The sequence below is a fragment of the Mustela putorius genome, unplaced genomic scaffold, assembly GCF_011764305.1.
Source record: "Mustela putorius furo isolate JIRA1106 unplaced genomic scaffold, ASM1176430v1.1 tig00003834_pilon_pilon_pilon, whole genome shotgun sequence".
NCBI lineage: Eukaryota > Metazoa > Chordata > Mammalia > Carnivora > Mustelidae > Mustela > Mustela putorius.
The window spans coordinates 135,512,273-135,533,064 of NW_025421987.1; the positions used below are offsets into that span (position 1 = coordinate 135,512,273).

Below are 20,792 nucleotides of genomic sequence, written 5' to 3' on the forward strand. Positions count from 1 at the left end.
CTGCCTCTTGCCAGCAGACTCTGCAAGGCCCCACAGCCCTCCCTAGGGACCCCAAGAGAATGTCTTCGCATGTGAGATGAGCCGAGGAAGGAGGAGGTTGTAGTCCAAAGGAGGGCAAAGCCCATCCCTGAGATGTTTGGATGGGCTCATGGTATAGGCAGAGGACCTATGGTGAATCTGTACGAGCCAGTGCCAGGAAAGGATGACCTTAGACACTAGAGCCAGGGGTGCAGTTTTGTGGAATTCAAGAGGAAGCACTGAGGTTTAGGCCCAAATCAGTGTATTCAGGAAGATTCCTTGCAGAGTTAGAATCTGGAGCCAGGAAGGAGATTTCTGTGTCGTAACAAAGCTCCATGTGTCCACTCCTAAATTCATTGCATACCTGTCCTTTTCCTGCTACCATGATGTTGAGTGACATGTGTCCACTCACTCACACAAGCTGACCATCAGGCCGTCCTCCATAATTATTCATGGAAGAAAGGTCATCCCCATATCCCGTCCTCGAGTCCTACCACCATTTCCTCCTACGTCCCCTCCCCAGCCCTCCCCTTTGCCCCCATCACCACTGCTGTGTCCTGGCAAAGGCCTTCACAGTCTTTCCTCTGAAGCCCTATGGCGACCTCCTCCTATCCTACTTGTCCCCAGGCTTGCCCCCCATCAGTCTACTTCCATTCTATAGCAAGAGGGAGCTTTCTAGAACACAGCTTCCTCCAGCCTCCTCACTGGCCTCCCTGCCTCCCATCTCACCCCATCGGTGCAAGAAACCAGAGGGATTCTTCTCAAACACAGCCTCTAGCATCACCTTGCAGTTCTTACTTACCGTCCTTGTGATTTTTACTGTCCTCGCAGTTCTTCCCAGCTCACAGGATGCAGTCAGCACACCTGTGAGTCCCCCCTGAGATTCAGTCTCTGCTTCAGCCTCTTCTCTCCCTCGTCCTCCCCAGAAGCCCAACTTCCCCACCTTTGGGAATCACACGCAATCCACTGGACACACCATGCCCTCTCCATGCGGCTGGACCAGCCATGCTTCTGGCCTGCTCTTTGGCTGAGCCCAGGGCACCTCTGGGAAGCCTTTTAACCCTCTGTCTGAATCATATCTCCCTCATCTGAGTCTCCAGAGCCTCTTCTGTTCTGTATGTATTATACGAGATGGTCATTATGCTTACTGTTTCCCCGATGGTCTTTCATCTCTGTGTCCCTTAGATCCAGCACATGGCCTGGCATAAAGTAAGCACCCAATGAGTTTGAAATTGAGCATATGTTAAGTTCCCTGTTAAACCTCAGCCACCGCAAATTCTGCCACCTGCCTGGGATGGGGCGAGGGGTGTTCTCTGTGTGAGCTCCTTCAGCTTTCAGAATCTGTAGATCTTTAGGGCGAAAGGGTAGATTCTTGCCTCTTGGTCTGCTGAATAAGTGTTCAATGTTAGAAGCTTCCATTCATAGTGGTGATTTTTTTTTTTCTTAAAGCAGTAACATTTCAGTGATTACGGTCTGTGCCAGAAAGCTAAGCCTTCTCTCTCCTAAGGAGTTCCTCCACTAATTGCAGTGCTGATCTGAGGGAAGCTTTCAGAAAGGAAAAGGAAACCACGAAATGTTGCTGCTACTTTTCCTTCACAGCTCCGATAATACAAACCCAGCGTGGGCTGGGGTATGTCCTCTTGGGGGTGTTGGCACCTTTCAGAATGCCGTGCCCACCTCTGCCTCTGCCCACGGCTCTCAGTATGGTTTTGTTCCCTCCTGGCCAGAGCTATGGGCACATGTAATAAGAACTGTTCTTCCAAACATCTTAATTAAAACAGGTTCTTGCGATCAGTACCAGAGCACAGCATCTGCAAGCCTAGATGTCAGACTTCGTTACTCATCCCCAGTACAGTTTCCTTCCACAGTGAGCTTGGCTCGGATGGCCGCATGTTTAGGAACAGGGCTGGCGTGCCTGTCTGAAAACCAGTGCTCCCACCCTGCCCTGTATCTTCGTAAGTGAACAGGTGATTTTTGAGGCTGACGTCAGCACCTAAGGCAGTTAGGATAACCTTTGAATGGTATTTTATGGACTTTAGGGAAGGCAGTTTTGCTTCTGGTCCTACCACTTATTACTTGCTTTGGGGCGGAGTGCCATTTATTTGAGCTCCAAGCCTCTGTTGCCTCATCTGCAGGATGGGAGCAGTAGTCTACCAGCTCAGGTGGTGTGCAGATTAAGGAAAGTGAAGTCTTGGCCCAGTCTCTGGAATACTTGGGGCTGGTGGCCAGGAAATGATGAGTTACTTGTGTCTCCCCCACCTCCACATTCAACCTTTCCCCCAAGAATAAAAACATAGTAACTGCCTTACTTCACCATGAAGGATTTAAATGCAAAGCCTTAAGGTAGTCAACCCTAAAAAACAAAGCAAAACTAAACAGAACTCTGAAGCATGTATTTCTCAAGCCATAAAGATGGCTCTGGCTTTTATTCTCCATACCTCCAAAAGTCTTCAGATTCTGCTTATCAGAGTTAGCAAAGCAGAGGAGATCCATTTCCCAGGAGTGTGTTTTGCTCCAGGAAAGGATATAGGTGTTAAACATCTGTCCCTAAAATCCGGTCAAGAGAATTTTCTGGCAAGACTTCCCCGGCACTCCCCTGTATTTTAGTTATGCTAAATGATTGAATCTATCCCCCGCTGCAAGTTTTCCTGAACATGAAGCATCTCCTCGCCATTCAGGGCCCCGGCCCCAGAGTCATCTGTCCCCCATACTACGCAGGTATGGCCACATATGGCTCCCCACGCCACAGCCCGCTGGCTTCGGTGTCCCCTCCTCTCCTGGGCTGCTGCGGGAGATTCCTCCTCTGCTCTCCATTGTCTCTGAGTATCTGCTCCACGGAACGACCCTACCCTTTTTCAGAGGCAACCATGTTAAAAACAGAGAGAAACAAAACAGAATAAAAACCCTCTTTAACTTTGTTTAGCCTGGGCTCTCCCCCTTCCACCCCCTCCCCCAAATTGTTTGATCACAGACCCTTTAATTTATTCCCCTTCCGGGGAACTGAGGTTCCTGGGCGCCATCTTGGAGAAGGCTGCTAATTTATTGGGGGGCGCGCCACTTATTTACTCATTGAGGCAGATGTGAGTGCAGACGTCGGGGGGGTGAGGGCATCCACTCTAACAGGTTGTCTTATGCTGGAGCTCTGTGTTCTGACCGAACCATCTCCACCTCCAGTGCACATGCAAAGTGAGGAAGACAAACCACAGCATGTCATGATTGCAATGTGCCCACTCCCGCTTAGACTGGACCGGTATCCAAAACCTAGCTGGCATGCCTGCCTGCGGAGAGGGGCGCTGGCTGTCGGGGAGGCCTGGGAGCAGGTTCCCCACGGTGCGCTGCTTGGGAACTTCAGAACTTTCTACTATTTTGAACACAGCTCTAACCTTTTCAAAATTCCACCAGACTTCACCCAGAGATGGTGTGACGTCCTCAGCTCCACTCCCAGCCCTGTGGTTGGCTTCTGGCCTCCTGCCCAGCTTCTCTCAGTCCCTGACGGGGCCGCTGTGCTCCTCTGCTGGCTCCCTTCCTGAGACAGGTGTGGAACAGTGGGGACTTGGCTTATTCGTGTCACATCTCAGATGTGCCCCACTCCACTTGGAAGCCCACCTCTCACAGGGTGTGCTGGCTCTCTCAGCCTTGTGCCCTGAGGAATGTACCCTTGCAACTTCCTTTTCCTTTCCTGGATGATGGAGGATAAGAAGTCCTAGTTCGCGGGGCTGGGGCATGTTGCCTGTCTGTCCAGAACACCTGGCATGGTGCCTGGCATCTTGTAGGTGTTCGTTGCTGTTTGCCTTCTTCCCTTCCCCTCCCCTGCTCTCCTGTTGTGCTTAGCAACCTTTCATTCATTCCTTTGGGTCTTAAAGCCCTGGGGTTTCAGAAGAAAGAACATAAGGCCAGAAATAAGACTGTCAGTCTTGGCTCCACCGATCCCGAACCCCGGGAAGACAGTAGGCTCCTCAGTGTCACTCGATCTCCTGCTCCAGCACAAGAGCCGTATCCGTCTTGATACAAAAGACCTTTGCTCCTCCAGACACCGGGAATGCGGAGGGTCAGCTTACCGTGTGAGCACAAATGTTCTCCCGCCCATCAGCTGGCTTAGAAGGATTTGGAAGACGAGTAGGGTCATGTGTTCCATATGCTGAAGAGAAGATGATTAACGCCCCCCGCAGGGTAGAGTGGGGAGGCCCCAGCTCGTTATCCAGCTGACCTTGGACGAGATGTTCCCCGCTCTCTGCCTCAGTTACCTCAGCTAGGATAGGAGAGCAGTAAAGTCTTACCTCACAGGGGAGGCTGTGAGGCTGGCATGAGGCCATCTGTGTGGAAGGTCTTTGTAAACTGTGAAATGCTCTGCGTGCGTTGCCCAGCGCCAGCTGTTAATGCACGTGCCTGTTTCTTGTTGCAGCGGCGAGTGCAGGATGTCATCAGTCCCATTGTGTTTGAGGCCGCCTACAGCCTGGGTGAGCATGTGACTGGAGAGGAGAGGGAGCTGCCAGCTCTAACACCAGTGCTCCGCTGGAAGAAGGGACAGAAGATTGCCCAAAGGAATCAGGTCAGAACCTTGAGACTCCTGGCCGGGCCCAGGGTGGCAAGGTGTCTGTGGCGGAAGCTGTGGCCCTGGCTGTCTGGGCACACCCCCTCACTGCGCCTCTCTTTACTAATCTGCAAAATGGCAAAATGTGTGGTTTGGGGGGTTGCACCTAAGAACGACATAATTTAAACACATTGAGGCTATTCCCAAGCAGTTAAAAACTTATAACCCCTTGGAGGTCATGAACTGGTTACTGGGCCCCTCAACTTGACACCTGTTCCTAGATCATTTCCAGAGCTGAGATCACATAGTAGGCACTCACTAAATGTTTTCTTGGTGAGGGCATGAGTCAGGTGAAGAAGCAGGAACATCATCTTGTAGAACTGGTTGTTGGGTTAAAAATTTCTAACCCATGCATCCCTGGAGCCCATACAGGGCGAGTGCTGGTGAGCCACCAATCCTGACTGATGCTGATCAGGTTCTCAGGTGTGCTGCTGTGTAGGTGAGCTGCACAGCCATGTCAGATAGAGGCCCTCCCAGTAGGAGTGAGCCTGTGAGCTGATTCTGCCACAGTGCTGCCCGTCGGCCCTGAGCCATCCATGACACACACAGCACTGACTTCTGTGTTGGAAATAGGCAAAGACCCTGTGGTCCCCAATCTGTTTTCAGTCTTTCCTCAAAACCCACGATCACCACAGATCCAGGACCTTGATGGCAGGGGTTGGGGGAATGGTCAGGCAAAACTGCTTTTTGGCTGAACTAGACTTCTGCACAGGATGGGAGCAAAGTCATGGAACCATCCACCAGCCCCACCCTCCTGCTGACCGCACTGAGCTTAGGGGAAACCTAGCACAGCAAGTGACCCAAGCCTTGCTGAGTAGACTTGTGAGCCAAACCACAGAGAAGGGTGTGAGGTTTGACATGTGCATCCAGAAGGTCGGTTAAGTGGTGAGATTTTTTTACCCAATTCTCTCCCAAAGTATCTCCCACATGGTCTTGGCATCAGGTTCCCTAGAAGCAGAGCCTGAGGCAGGGATTTGGTACACATGGGAGAAACCTAAGGAAGTGAGGAAAGTGGAAAGGACTGAGCAAGGATGTGGCCTCAGCTAGGCTAGTCCTATCTGAACTGGAGAATTCAATAACATAAATTATACCAAAGAGCTGTCTTCTTGAGGCAAGGGGGCTGACCTTTCAGGTCCCTTGTTAGTCAGCCATTGGCTGGCCATCCCATGTAGAAGAGGAGCGTAGGTCTCTTTGAAGGAGAGCTGCTTCAGCTTCAGATAGTTCTCTGAGAAAGAATGCAAATGTGAGCCATTTACTGCCTACACTCAACATCAGCAGGGAGAGAGGCCACAGTCGTGCAGGGATGTGGACAGGGCTCCCAGCACCTGCTACATGTATACACACAACCTACTGGCCATACTGACTTTTTACGTCCTTGTTTTTATTTTGAATGTGAACTTCTTTCAAAACACAGGTACCCTAGAAGGTGACTGGTATGTCCTGCTGGTTATTGACACTTGGAGTGGGCTGGGGCCTCAGTGGATGAGCCTGATCAAAGCCAAATGTGCAGAGACATTAGTATTAAAATGCCCTTATTGGTCTCTTCTAGTCAAGGTGGTCAACGAAGCCCCTATGTTTAGGCTTTCTGAGGCCCCATTACAGTGATTATAGATGAGTTAATAGGGACAGAGAGGAGAACGCTGTGGGGGATGGGGCATCAGTCAGCAAGAGAGTTGTAATTTTCTGGAGTGAGTGAAGAAGATGGAAGAGTGGTGGTGGGTGAGCCTTGAGCTACACATGAAGGGGCTGGGTGTCCATCTACCCAGGATCCAGAAAGGCTGCCATGGCCAGGCCAGCAGTTACAGAAGGGTACAAGAGTGACAGGTGGAACTGAAATAGGGAAGGGGGCCTATTTTTTTTATTTTTTTTAAATATCTTTTCAGCGTAACAGTATTCATTGTTTTTGCACCACACCCAGTGCTCCATGCAATACATGCCCTCCTTAATAACCACCACCTGGCTCCCCCAACCTCCCACTCCCTGCCCCTTCAAAACCCTCAGGTTGTTTTTCAGAATCCATAGTCTGTCATGTTTCACCTCCCCTTCCAATTTCCCTCAACTCCCTTCTCCTCTTCATCTCCCCATGTCCTCCATGTTATTTGTTATGCTCCACAAATAAGTGAAACCATATGATAATTGACTCTATCTGCTTGACTTATTTCACTCAGCATAATCTCTTCCAGTCCCGTCCATGTTGCTACAAAAGTTGGGTATTCATCCTTTCTGATGGAGGCATAATACTCCATAGTGTATATGGACCACATGAAAAGGGGGCCTATTAACTGAAACTTGGTAAGTGAAAGAGTTGGTGTTTCTCCCCTGTTGTTGTCCCTTTATACTTTAGGCATGCAGAATAGCAAGCAACCAGGCAGTTTTCTTCTGTAAAGAATTTAACTGGTTGAGATAGCATGAGTTGGCTGGTTCCCCAGAGGAAAGCGTTGGCTCATCTGGCATTTAGAGACTCCACTGTAAGTGTTAGCTTCCTCTCCTACTATTCCCTGACACATCCACAGATTTTCTAATCAGTCCTTTTGCCTTATTCTTAAATGCAAATGGACTACCAGTGTAGCCTGAGAATACAGGGGCAATGCGGTACATTGAAAAAAAAATACAATAAACAACAAAATAACTGACTTAGAAGAAAATAGATTATTTAGGGGATAGAAGAGATTATATAAATTTTAAAACCACCATAAACTGTATGTAATAAATACAAGGAGATTTAAGAATATATTTTGTCCATTGGGAAATGGTTGGAATGCTATTTCTTTTTAAAGTTTCTTTTTAAATAGTTTCTTAAATTGGTGGGTCAAAAGATACTGTAAACTTGATGAAACAAGAAATGCTACTAAAAATCACAGAAGTCATCTGATGAATAGTACTACTTTTTTTTTTAAAGGGAAGAAACAAGAAAAGGGGGGGGGTTCTTAAAGATTATGGTTGCAGAGACAAAAATTTAGTAGGATAAGAAGATAATGGTAAGAGATCCACCAGTAAGCAGAGCTGAAAGATAAATAGAAAAGACAGCTAAAAGATCAATTTATAAGGTTCTATATTCAAGTAATAGGAATACCAGAAAAAGTAAAGAGAGAATATTTTAAAAGTTATGAGAGACAATAGAACAACATTTCTCAGAGGTAAAGGACAACATTATTTTTTTAATTTAATGGTCTCACCAACTTACAAGCAGGATAAACCAAAAATATCCTGGATACATCATTTTGCAGTGTTTCTGCTCCTAAGATTTAAAGAAAATTCTAAATGCGTACAGGATGGTGGTATTGGGGAATATATGTCAGCTTGTAACAGAATTAGAGACATACTAAACAGACCATCAGACTCCTGATTAGCAATATTAGAAGTCAGAATATAGTAAAATAAGGTTTTCAAAGTTCTGAGAGAAAGTGATTTGAAACTAGAATTTTATACTTTCCCTAACAGTCAAGTATGAGGTCAAAATACAGTTTTCAGACAAGTGAGGACCAGATAGTTTACCTCTTTAGGAACTCTTCCATGGAAATAACTCGAGATGGCATCCAACAAAACAAAAGTGTAACCGCAAATTTAAAAAAAAATTACCAATTTAGAACAAGGGATCAATGAGCTTCAGGAATAATGAAGCCAGCAATTGACAGAATAACAGAAAGTAGCAAAATTTTAGGATAGAGTGTGAATGAAATATGTTTCTTCTCTAAGAAAAAATAAAGGCAATCAAAAACTCTCAGAAAAATAGAAATATGGTCAATATGTCATGGTTCAAACATAGAACAAAATATCATGGGATTTTGAGCAAGTAGAGGGATATAAGGAAGAGAAAGGCTTTGATACTAGAAATATTCTCCCTTAAGTGAAAGTTGAGTATTCCAGGAGTTGAACTTTGCACGTATAGAAGAGAATATGTAATCATGACACTTGGCTTGGTTCTACTGTGATCAATAATCATGTAGCCATATAACATTAGCATTACTTATTGGTTTTCAGTTATACTATAAAATATAAATGTCCTTAAATTTGACTGTATAGAGGTAAAAATAGAATGACCGAAGTTCTCTTAGTTTCTTAAATTGGTGGGTCAAAAGATACTGTAAACTTGATGAAACAAGAAATGCTACTAAAAATCACAGAAGTCATCTGCTGAATAGTACTACTTTTTTTTTAAAGATTTTATTTATTTGACAGAGAGAGACATAGCAAGAGAGGGAACACAAGCAGGGGCAGAGGGAGAGGGAGAAGCAGGAAGCCCGACGTGGGGCTCAATCCCAGGACCCTGGGATCGTGACCTGAGCTGACAGCAGACACTTAACAACTGAGCCACCCAAGCACTCTGGAATACAACTTCTCAAATTGTGTTTGCTGAATCAGCCATATCAGCCTCTTTTGGGATCTTGTGAGATATTTTAACAATCTGACCAGCTGATTCTCTCTTTTTTAAAAAGATTGTTTATATATTTATTTGAGAGAGAGAAAGCACAAGTCAGGAGAAAAGAGAGACATGGGGGGACTTAACCCCAGGACACTGGGATCATGACCTGAGCCAAAGACAGTCGTTTAACTAACCCCTGACCAGGTGATTCTAATGCAGCTGATGTTTGAGAACCATGGCAGGAGAGGAGTTAGGACTAATGATTTGCCTGTCAAAATTAGGAAGGCAGAGGAGAGAAAAATTCTTGTCCATTGTGTCAGGAATTCAGTAAGAGAATGTCTAAATCTGATTAATCATCAAAAGAAACACATGTGGATGTGGATAATAGTGGACTTGGTATAGGAAGGTATGTGGCAGGGGATCATTATTCCTTTTAAACATGTGATTCATTGATTGAAATTAAAATGAAAGAAAAATATTTTTCTTAGATTGGAAAGATTGTCCAGGAGTCTGGGAAATATTCTGGGAGAGTGATCCTTGCTTTTTCTCCTTTTCCTGATTGGGGGGAGTGGGCAGGGGGTAGCTAATTTAATGACCATCCACCATGTGTCTTCCAGATGTTGACTCAGTTTTAGGGGGAGAAAGATTCTGAGAGTGAGGCCTACTCTAGCAAGCAGAGCTGAGTTTCAGCCCATGTGTGTATTTATACGGCTCCACCAAGAGCATCTAACCTCTTTCCTAGGAAAGAATAACCTCATCAAGTCCTGTTGCCAGATAACATTAGGATTTAAATATTGCAGTGTCTTCAACTAAAAGGCACCGAGCCCATATTGGTACATGGGGTTGTGCAGCGAGGGGGACTGCATCCTGGTGAGCCTTTGGAGTCGCAGCCTGCCATCCCAGGTGGTGGAGTTCAGGTGGAACAGCTGCACAGACAGGGTGTGTAACATGGAGGCAGTGACTAAAGCCTGTGCAGTGTAACTCCCAAGGGATCTGTGGCTTTCTCTGATGAGCGGGACAGGCAGGAGGCTAGGCCTCCCCACTGTGAAGAATGGTGTTGGGAGAATGTGGGCTATGGGATAAGTGCTAGGCCGTGTGAGTAAATAGTTGTACCGTTGCCATAGTGCTGAGAACCACCTAGGATCCTGGGCTTTCTGCAGCCTGATGAACATATACTTCACCTTAAAAATTGAAGGAAAGTTGGGGTGCCTGGGTGGCTCAGTCAGTTAGGCATGTGCCTCTGGCTCAGATCAAGCCCCACATCAGGCTCCCAGTTCAGTGGGGAGCCTGCTTCTCCCTCTGCTCCTGCTTGTGCTTTCTCTCTCTCTCTCTCTCTATCTATCTATCGATCTACGCATCTATCTCTCATAAACAAACTCTAAAAAAAATTTCAAGAGAAGTAGAGACCTACCTGTTCTCAGGGGATATTGAATACAAAACCAAGCAACAACAAGAAAAAGCAACTTGTTTTATCCCTTAACCTGAAAAGTATTTAAAAGGACTGTAATAAATCCAAAAGCAATTTACTGTCTACTCCATATAAGACCTTGATAAAGAGAGAAGACATTACTGCCTTCAGTGGGCTTACAGTGCAGGAATAATGTGTACAGGGAAGAAGGTGAGATTCATATTAGTGTGTGTGAATGTTTCACTCCCGAGATCACATCCAGCCAAGAAGAAGGTGTTTTATGGAGAGAGGAAGAATGGGCTGGAGCCAAGAAAGCAGGGTTTGGACACTCGAGGCTGGAGGAGTTTGACAGGCTAAATGAGAACGAAGGACTGATGGATGACTGATGGTCTTCCATGTGGCCGAATGTCTGGTTTTGGGGAAAGGGGCGAGGCCGTGAAGACTGGGACTATAGTCATGCTGTCTAAGGTTTTGTTCACCGGCCACAGAGCCAGACTTGTTGCTACCTGGGACAGGCAACCATTACATCTTTTTGAGTGTGGGGAGACCAGAGACCTTCCTTGGGGATACTGGTCTCCCTGGGCCTGGAAGCACTTGGGAGCTCTCACAGTGGCCCCAGGAAGACCTTGCTTGCATGTGAGTTCTCAGAGGTTCAGTGTGGAAGACCCAGAGAGTTGACTCATTATTAGTTCCTAGTGGTTATCAGCTGCTGAAACAGTATGGAACTGAATGGAAGAATTCTGTAGGGCCCCATCTGGCCTGTGTGCTGGGAAGGAAGCTAGGTCCCTTACCTTTCCCCTCAGGTGAGCATACTAGTGGCTATGACAGAAGACCTGTCTTCAAACCCTCTACACAAGGTAGAGCTTTGAAAACTCTGGTTGCTCTCAGGCTTGCTCAGGAGGCCCCCAGAGACCTGGCTGGGGCTGGACTTCCAGATTGCCCACTTTGTAGACAAATGTTAGGTTTGTGCTGATGCATTACTGCGGCAGTAGAAAACGAACGTGTTCTGCACCCCCAGAGAACCCCAGGGCAGCTTTCTTCCCCTGGCTTCTCTGGGAAAGGAGCATAGTCAGGGGCTCACAGAGTGAGATCAGGGTCCCAAGCCAAGGCAGAATGTATGCACCCAGTGGCATGGGGCAAGTGACTTAGCTCCTGAGAGCCCCCTTATCACCTGTCACTTGGTGTGCCATCATCTGCTCTGCCTGCCTGGGAGTGATTGTGGGATCTGTGAAATAATACATGAAGGGCATTGAAATGATGAGGCAGCATTAGATTCTACTCTTCCCTTCCTGGGGGGAGGGAGGGGCAAGTCATCTAGCCTCCAGAAGCCTTCCATCTCTTCCCCAGTGAGTGGAGGGGACAAGGCAGTTTCACAGCATTATTGTGAGGAAAGAATGGGGCAAACCTTGTGAGCATCTCAGCAGGGATGGAAGAAACAGATGCTCCACTGAAGCTGATTCCTTTCTGCTGGGGTATGTCCAGTCTCAGCTGGTCCCTGAGTAGGTTCCCCGGGAAGCAGGCAGTGATACTATCCAAGGGCTCTGGCTGGTTCTTCGTATGGACCTCTTGTGATCTTCAGCGCTGGTCCTTGCCTGTCAGGCCCAGAGATGCCCCTGTCCTAGAGGGGATGGTATGGAGGTGATCTATAGCACCAGCTCAAGCTGGAATGGTGTGTGAATCCCCACCTCTGCACTTCCTCTCTCCTGCCACCACTGTAGTCCAGGCCACCATCATTTCTCACCTGGACCAGGTCATTTCTCTTTATAATGCCTGCCACCTCCATAGTTTCCCTCTGCCCTTAGAAGAACATCCAGACTCTTGTTGAGGTCCACAGACCCTGTGCAGCGGGGCCCTGGCCTCTCCAGGGTCATCCAGTGCTGGCTACACGCTGCATGCCAACCACCCTCAAACTCACCAAACCCTCTCCTGCCTTAGGCCCTTTGCACATGCTGATATCTCTTGTAGGAAGCTCTCACTGTGTCTTTCTCACAGCCTGTTCTTCATTTTTCAGGTCTCAGCTGACATATCACCTCTGCAGAGACCCATACTCCTCTACCTGTATTCCCTGACTTAACTGTTTGATTCCTTCATGAAACCTGTCAGTTTGTTATTATTTTGTCTAATGGCCTTTCTGTCTCCCTCACTTGAATGGAGGCACAAAAGGGCAGGGATCTATTTTGTCTCATTTTCTATTGGTTCTTGGTAGCTGACAAGGTGCCTAGCCCTCAGTGGCTGTTCTGAAAGGACACAAGGCCAGGGCTTCCTGCAAGGAGTGGACATCCTATCAGAATTTCTTCATTGACAGATTCAGCCAAGCTGTCTAATTTTTTAAAATGTGCTCTATGAACTCTCTGGGAATTCCTTCCAGGCAGGAGAGCGTGGTGTGCAATCAGGGTGATTCACTAACAATGGTAGTCTGTTTGTGCACGTGTGAATGTCCTTTCCAAAAAACAAGGTGGAGGAAACCTACACCTAGTGAAGAAAGAGGCATTGCCTGTGTTGAGAATACTCACTTTGTCTTCTTTCAAGGGAAATGGGGGCTGTTTTACTCTAATGTGAATTTGGAATTATGTTGAAGCCATAAATTTCAGGCCTCCGTTGTGCTGGAAATCGTCACCCCCTGTCCCCTTCAGTGCCTGTGTGTGTGGAAATAGAGCCCCAGCCTTCGAGAACTCACTGTTTGTTCAGCTTGGACATGAGGTAATCGTTTCCCAGGTGAGGCACCCAGGTGTCTTAAAAAGCCAGCTTGAAGGTTTATTTTCGTTATCACATATGGAGTCTGCTGAACATTGCAAAGCCGAGGGGTCAGAAGGATGAAACAGAGAGAGCATGTCACTGAAGACCCGGGCCAGATGGGTTTCAGAGACCATCCAGTCTGCTCGGAGTGGGGCAAATTAAGCATTTGGATTCAGGGGAGCAGTTTGGTCCAGCAGAGGAGGGGGCAGTGTTAGAGGAAGAAGTTTCCGCCCCCATCCCTGGTCCAGCCAGATCACCCCGTCCCCTTTCACAAGCATCAGCTGCTTGTCCTCAGCTTCTGGGTAATCTTTTCAGAAAGGGCATCTCGGTGAAACACATGTGAAGGCCATCTAGCTTCAACTATGTGGGAGGAAGACATATAGTTCAGCTACCCCGATGACCACAGAAGTCCCGTTACATCTCCGTGTCTCTGGGTTCTCCTCCAGCGTTAACCCCAAGAGCAGAGGAGAGGTGACTCCCATCTCTCAAAGGCTGGGCCGTACCTGGTAGTGACCCATGCAGTCTGCAAACTTTCTTCTTTAGTGCTTCATCTCTATAACTTACGGAAAGAGTGTGTCCTGATTCCCCACAACTCTTTGTAGGAGAATATGGTGGTTTTCCCCCAAATCTGCAGGCCTGTTGGGTTTTCTTTCCTTCGTCCTGCCTTATGGAAAACCTTGCCCACGAGCCCATGCTGTGTGTGTATAAACAAGTGAGGACACATGTCCTGTGGATAGTCTCTGCCTGGGGAAGAAACATTAGCCCCGCCTTTGTCACCTTCAGAGGTGACTGAGGAAGTCAGAGGCCAGGCCTTGCTACTTGAAGTTATACCTGGAGCCCCGCTGAGGTGAGGCTCAAGTGGGTGTGTGAGAGGGGTCTTGCTGGCAGCTTCTCCAGTCTTCCTCCCTGTTGCCCGAATGCATCTGGCTCTGCAGCCTTTAGATATACAGCTAGTGTGTTCTACTTTTTCTCTTTTGGCACCAGCACCTTTATTCCTGGTTCTATTTTCTGCCTCTCGTGACTAGTTAGTAGTAGCTGTTTAAAAAAAAAAAAAAAAAAAAGAATTGATAAATGAAGCATAGGACACACAAAGATTCCAGGATGAAAAATCAGGGGAGAGCATTTCGGGACCTGGGGGCCAGAAGGTCTCTAGGAGCAAGTTGATATTAAAAGCTGATATTAAAAGGCAGGGGTTGTAGGGGGATGTGAAATGTGGCCTGTAAAAGGCCAGCCAGGCCCAGGCAGTCCTGGAGTCCAGGGTAGCGAAGAGGCCAGGTGCAGTTCCCCGTGGGCCAGCTCAGCTCTTGCTCGTTTCTCATAGAGGTAGAGCCAGACCATGGGAAAGGCTGTCTTTAGGCAGAGGGGAGTGTGCTGTGAACTGCAGGGCCATGGAGTAAACCGAAGGATACCCCCAGACAGAACTTAATCACTTCCAGTTTTTTCATAAAGACATGAGGCAAAATTGGTGCTGTGTTTGCTTTAGAGGAAGACCAGTGGGACTGTTGTTCTCCCATGATTTCAAAATCTAAAAGGATAATTTGTACAGACCCTGATAAGGAAGAAATTCCTCCACTTTAATTTTATGAAGTATTTGTCTTTCATTTATTCCTGTGGACATGATATTTTTTAGAAAGCAACTCTGTCTGTATGACCTGATTTTAAATACCAGGCAAGGAGATATTTCCTTTCTTCATTTGGGCACAGGGCTGAACCCAGAAATCCTGGGACCACCCTGAGTAGTCCCAGTGTTAAACACAGTGTTGGATTCTGGAAAAAGGAGCCCATTAAAACAGAATTGGAAAGAGAAACTCATGGCATTTACACATTTTTTTTTAACCCTGTACTACGTGCTGGGGGTTACAGACATGGTTTACGTATGGCCAGGCCTCTGGGAGCTTCTATGGGACTGGGAGAGGAGCAACAGTTCAGAAATGTATCCCCCATTGTCCAGGCAGAGACCCCCTGCTAAGTCACATTGCCCATCATTGAATGCTTCACTCATGTTAGCTAAAGATAGCCTTCTTGTTTGGCCCCCTTGGGATGGGATATGAAAAGCATATATTCCCACACAGTCCAGTTGTCCTATTTTCTCAGGCCTCAGCATGGATGGGGTTGCTATAGCAACCCTGTAAACAGTATCTAATCTGTGTTAATGATTTTATATATATTTTACTGCAAATATCACCAAGTCCAAGAAATTGACCCTCCTATGAACATGACAGCTGGAATAGGTGAAGAATCCTACTTCCCACTAGATCAGAAGTGAAGATTTTTTTCCAACATGACTTTGAGTAAGGGAAGTGGGCACCCCATGGCTTGAATGCCCAGGCAGCTTCCTTTCTGCAGTCAGCCTTGGCCAGGACAGCCACTGAGCTGCCAGCCACAAGCCACACATCCCCAAGGCTGTGTTGGCCTTGGTGGCCACAGAGTTGGGAAGAAAGCTCTAGCCTCTGTACTTTGGCTCAGAGAGAGCTGTAACTTGAGCTGGATTCATTGTATCCTTTTTTTTTTTTTCTTGGACGAAGAGAATGGGGAAATCAATAGATAAATATTTTAGAACAGGAGTCCACAAACTGCAGGCTAACTCTGGTCTGCTGCTTATTCTTATAAATAAAGTTTTATTGAGACACAGCCATGCCTGTTTCTTCACATGGTGCATATGGCTGCTCTCAGCACTAGTTACAACAGAGACTGCACAGCCTAGAGTGAAATGGGTTTACTAGATACCCTTTACAGAAGAAGTCTGCTGACTCTGTTCTAAAAGAAGCAGAGGAAGGATTTGGGGAGGAGGAAAAGTAATCTCCATGGAAATCTGGGTGAAGACCAGAGTGAGGCAGGAGCCAACATGGAAATGTAGTCTGTGAGTATGAGAAGGCTGCTGGGTGTCTGCATGTCTCTGAAGCCTGAGGCAGGAAACGGTTGTCTCCTGAGAGAAAGCATTTATCTCTTTTTACCAGAGAGGAATTAAGAGATGGTGGCTTCTCAGATCTTCCAGGTAAAGAAACAGACAGGGCTTTGCCAACCAGTAGGTGGCTGCTGGAGGGAAGTGGGATAGACTGTTTCCGGGCTGGTGGGGAGTTTGTCCGATTCAGACAGCCAAGCTTGTGTTTGCCTAGAACACCAGGGAGATGAGGGGCAAAGGTGGGCAGAGGAATTTCTTAGAGGCCTAGAAGCCACAGGTTCCTTATCAGAGGCTCTACGCTTGCATGTCGCTGAGGGATGTGTGGAGCTTTGGCGAGGATGATCAGTGTATTAGCATTGGCCCAGATTGGAGCATCCACCATGGGGCTCCCCATTTCAGTGGTCACCAGCTCTCAGAGCACCACGTGGTCCTCTAGGGTTGACCAGAAAACCTCAACATGCCAGGCTCTGGGGACCGGCACAAAGGTGAGCAGGACCAATATGGCCCCCATCTTCATGGAGCCTAATTTTAGCAGGGGACACAAACAGGAAACATGTAATTATAAAATCAGTTAGTTATGACTGAGATGAGCGGTAGCAGGAGAAAGTGCCCGGAACTACAAGAACTTAACAATGGAAGCCTGAGCTCGTGGGGGGCTCAGAGATGTGGCTTTGGTTTGCTCATGGAAGGATGCAAAGACACACCCCGGGTGAATGAGGTGGAGGAGCTGGAGACCGGCTTCAGTGGAGGCCCTGCTTTTCCTATGGGAAGATGGAAGGCTAGTCTGAGGGGGTAGCTGGCACAAGAGAGCCAGAGGGACAGAGGTGAGGAGGGTGGGGACAAGGTCTTGTCAGATTGTATACCGCAGGATGATTGAGGTCACATCCTCTTTATCACTTCTTACCCACATCCCCCCCTCACCCAGCGGTGGGGAACCCAACTGTCCCTCTCGCCTGTGACCCTGGAAAACCTTACACCGAAAGGAGCCTGTCAGCAGGGCCAGGGCTTGGTATCGTGGGACTTGAAGCTTATATAATTTGGGAGGAAAGTTCCCTTGAAGGAAAATGTGAAATTACAAAAGACAAAGTTAAGTTCAAGGCCTCAGTCAGGGCATGACAAGGAGGGACCTTCACTTTCAATTTCAAAGGTGAAGCCACCTTCGGTGCTTTTCCCCTCATCCCTACTCTCAGAGAGCCTGCCTCTGTCTCCGAAGATATCCGTGCCGTCCACATCAGCTTCCCACTGTTCTCTCCTTGCTTGAGATCACAAACAAAGACCCAGTGTCTTCTAGCAAATTCTCCTGGAAATCTGGCTCTCTCCTTCCTCCTAGTAGTGTCCAAAAGAACTCGGGAATTTCCTTCTTTTGCCCAAGACTTCCATGATCCTCCCCCCCGCGCCCCGCCCGTCACAATGAAGGCAGGGGAATGTTGGCTGGGGCGCTTCATTCTTTTGGAAATGTGACGGAGGAATATGAATTTCCATAGGCAGAAATGTTCTGTCTGGTAGGTCTAGACTGTCTATGGGCCAGCAAGTTCACTGGAGCCCACGTTGGCACTCTGAGCACTGCCTGGACATACCCTGCGGGACAGGAACAAATCCCTTGGAACTGTGTTCTGTGGTGGGGAAAAACCCACAGGCATGAGCAGTGACAGAGGAGAAGTTTAATAGTGAATGACTTACAGCTGAAAAATGACAACAGGCTCTTCTCTCCCAAATCCAAAATGATCAAAGCCACTTCCCAGTAGTGAGCAGTGTCTGTCAGTCGGGAACGTGGGGAGTCTGCTGTCCTTAGATGAGACATGTTAGAGCACTCCAGAGCTCCAGACGAGTGTAAGGGAGGGACCGGCCACCCTGCTGTGGGGTATAGGGGAAAACTAACTCCTCCCAAGGTGCCGCCCCCGATTCCCTGGCCAGCCTCCACACAGGCCCTCAGTGCACTGCACAAGCACTCTGACCAGCGGGCTGGCTTGGCGCACTGAGAGCTGGGCCCCAGCGCTGGGTGAGGCCTTGGCCATTGAGGTCCGATCTGTTCTGGAGGCTGCCCACCCCCTACCCCTAAGATGCGGGAAAGGGTCGCTCATCCCTGGTGTGGTGCCCTCAGCCTGATAGCCACAAGGCCTTTTAGACTGTTCTCTTTGCAACTAAACATTATCATATCCCATCACCCAGGCAGAACCCACCTTCATCAGAGACTTTCTGCCTCCCCAAGAGAGCAAACAGAAGGAAATAACCACACTGTAATCTAAGAATTCTTTACACAACTGGATTATTATTCACGCACATCTGACAGCGTTTAAAGATCTTCTCAAGGAAGAAGTTCCTTCTTGAGGAACCTACTAGAAGAAACACTTCAACAGACTGAGACATGAGCCACAGGAGGAAAGCATGCTGCAGCCCAGCCCCCCACTGCTGTGGGCTCCCCCAGAGGAGGAGGAGGAGGAGCCCTCACTTTGGTGGGGGGCTGGCTTCCAAGGAGGAAAGCTTTCACAGGAGTTCCTGCTGACTTAGAAAGAAATAGTTGGCTGATATTTACTCCTTTGCCGTTAAATCCTGTTCTTCCTGTCTTCTCTCCCCTACAGACCGTCTTTGAAAGGAACTGCCGCTCAGAGGACTGTGCTGCGGACCTGCAGCTCCAGGGTCAGCTGCTGCTCTCCAGGTAACCCAGCTCTCCTCCTGCCACCTCGCTCTGGGAGGCTCTTTTGTCAGGACCCCAGGCCCGAAGCCGGAATGTGCGGAGTACCCCGCCACCCCACAAAGAGATAACTAGAATTGGTGGGATACAACACTCTACAACAGTATTTTATAGCTTAACAAGAATGTATATGATACAATAATTTTTTTAAAAAAGATTTTATTTGAGAGGGAGCAAGCTAGATAGAGTGTGCGCACTGTATGGGAGCTGAGAGGGAGAGGGTCCAGCAGACTCCTGGCTGAGCTGAATAGGGAGCCCAGTGCAGGGCTCCATCCCAGGACCCTGAGATCATGACCTGAGCCAAAGGCAGAGGCTCAACCCACTGAGCCTCCCAGATGCCCCTGCAATAATTTTAACAATAGCTATCCTCTGGTGGGGATGATTCGCTCTTTGTTTCATTTACGGTTCTGCATATCTCACAGATTAGCCTGTATTTCTGATTCCTGTGAGTATTTGTGTGATGAAGGGAGTATTTTATAGTTACTCATTGTATGAGATTGAACCATAAGAAATTGCCAGGGTTTAAGTGGGACAGTTCCTATGATTTGACTTAATATTATAATAGGATTCTTTTCATGTTTCCCCCTACATTTAACAATGGCATCTGTTTTCACAACAGGTGAAGGCTCTTTGGTGGCGGGAGGGTGTGCCGGGAGGGTGTGCCGGGAGGGGTAGGCGATGTGATCCCCAGGAACAGACCGGCTCTGTTGTTTCAGGCTTCCCTCCCCCAGTATGAGAGTCCTCCTGGCAAAGGTAAACCACACAGAGGCCTCCTGTTTCCTCTCTGCCAGCCTTTTATTTTAGACACCTTGTAGGATGAAGGTGCTTGTCCTGAATCATTTGGCCACATTTCAGAGAACGGTTTCCTTTCAAAGACAGTTCCTTTGGAACGTTTGTTTTAGCCTGGGGGCTGGAACATCTGTCCATACATGTATTACCATTGCTCAAAAACTGTCCTCACTTTTGATACTTCTCCAAATGCCATTTTATGTTCCTTATTTGTAACCATGAGAGTTAAGTTTGGGTGGATGTAAGAAATATCCCATTATGAACTAGTGACTGCACTGAAACACACTTTGGTTGATAAATTATCTATTATTTATCAAAAAGTAATACTAAGATTCTTTTACTTTTGTTTTCATTTATTGGGCAAAAGATGATATAACACACACCCCCCCCACACACACACACAAATACTTCTCCAAGCCACTTAAACGTTAATTAGCATTACTTTGACTTCTGATAAATGTGGTAAATTAAAATGGCACACATTTTGCCAAGCTGAGAAAATGACTTCAAATAAAAGAAGTGGATATCAGAATTTTTTTAAGGTAAAGAAGTTCCTGCAGTTATTGGAGAAACCAGTTCTAAAGAAAGTTCACAAATTATCAGGCCATTACTTTCAGTTTTAAATAGGTCTTCCAAAAAGTGTCTTAGGGACAAAGTAACATAAAACAAAAACACATGAATTTGTGTTGTCGTGAGGCAGACAGTAAATGTTGGAAGTTTGTTTTGGATCAGAAAACTTTATGTGGTGGGAAAATGTTCATTTGCTCCAAGGTTAAGTATTAGGTTAGTGAAGTCCTGATGTTCCAGCTGCCCATTGATGGACATAGTCAAGTTCTTCTCTGTGCCATTTTGCATTTCTTGAATTAAGACATAAAACCCAAGGCTCATGGTCAGTAAGCCACTGGTGGTTAAAACAACCTCGACTGCCCCTCAGGAGTGTTGATCAGAACCAGGTCTGCTCTGTGGGCCCAGAAATTGATAATTTGAGAACAGTTACAGTGGCCAGTGTACCAGTGAGCTTTAGCCACAGAGAAAGGCTGCGTAACAAAGCACCTCAAAACTCAATGGCTTAAAACAGCAGTCATCCCTTTTAATGGAGCTGCCAGTTAACTGAAGGTTAGCGGGTCCAGGCTGGGATCAGCTGGATCTTGGCTGACTTGTCCATGCATCTGGGGTTCAGCAGAGAGTAGGTTGATCTAGGCTAGGTTTGGGTGGCCAAGTTTAGCTCTGCTTCATGTGTCTTTCATTGTCCTGCTGGAACCACTCGGCTAGCATGGGCTTATCCTCATGCCT

The 20,792-nt window shown here is 47.3% G+C and overlaps 1 protein-coding gene across 1 annotated transcript in view; it reads left to right on the forward strand.

Annotated features, from left to right (window-relative positions):
- The window catches only part of ITGA9 (integrin subunit alpha 9), a 319,285-nt gene that overhangs the window by 154,932 nt on the left and 143,561 nt on the right, over positions 1-20,792 (forward strand). Inside the window, exons 16-17 of the mRNA XM_045089112.1 lie at positions 4,421-4,567; positions 18,598-18,674. Of these exons, the coding sequence (XP_044945047.1) occupies positions 4,421-4,567; positions 18,598-18,674 (224 nt within the window). The remainder of the gene's footprint in view (positions 1-4,420; positions 4,568-18,597; positions 18,675-20,792) is intronic.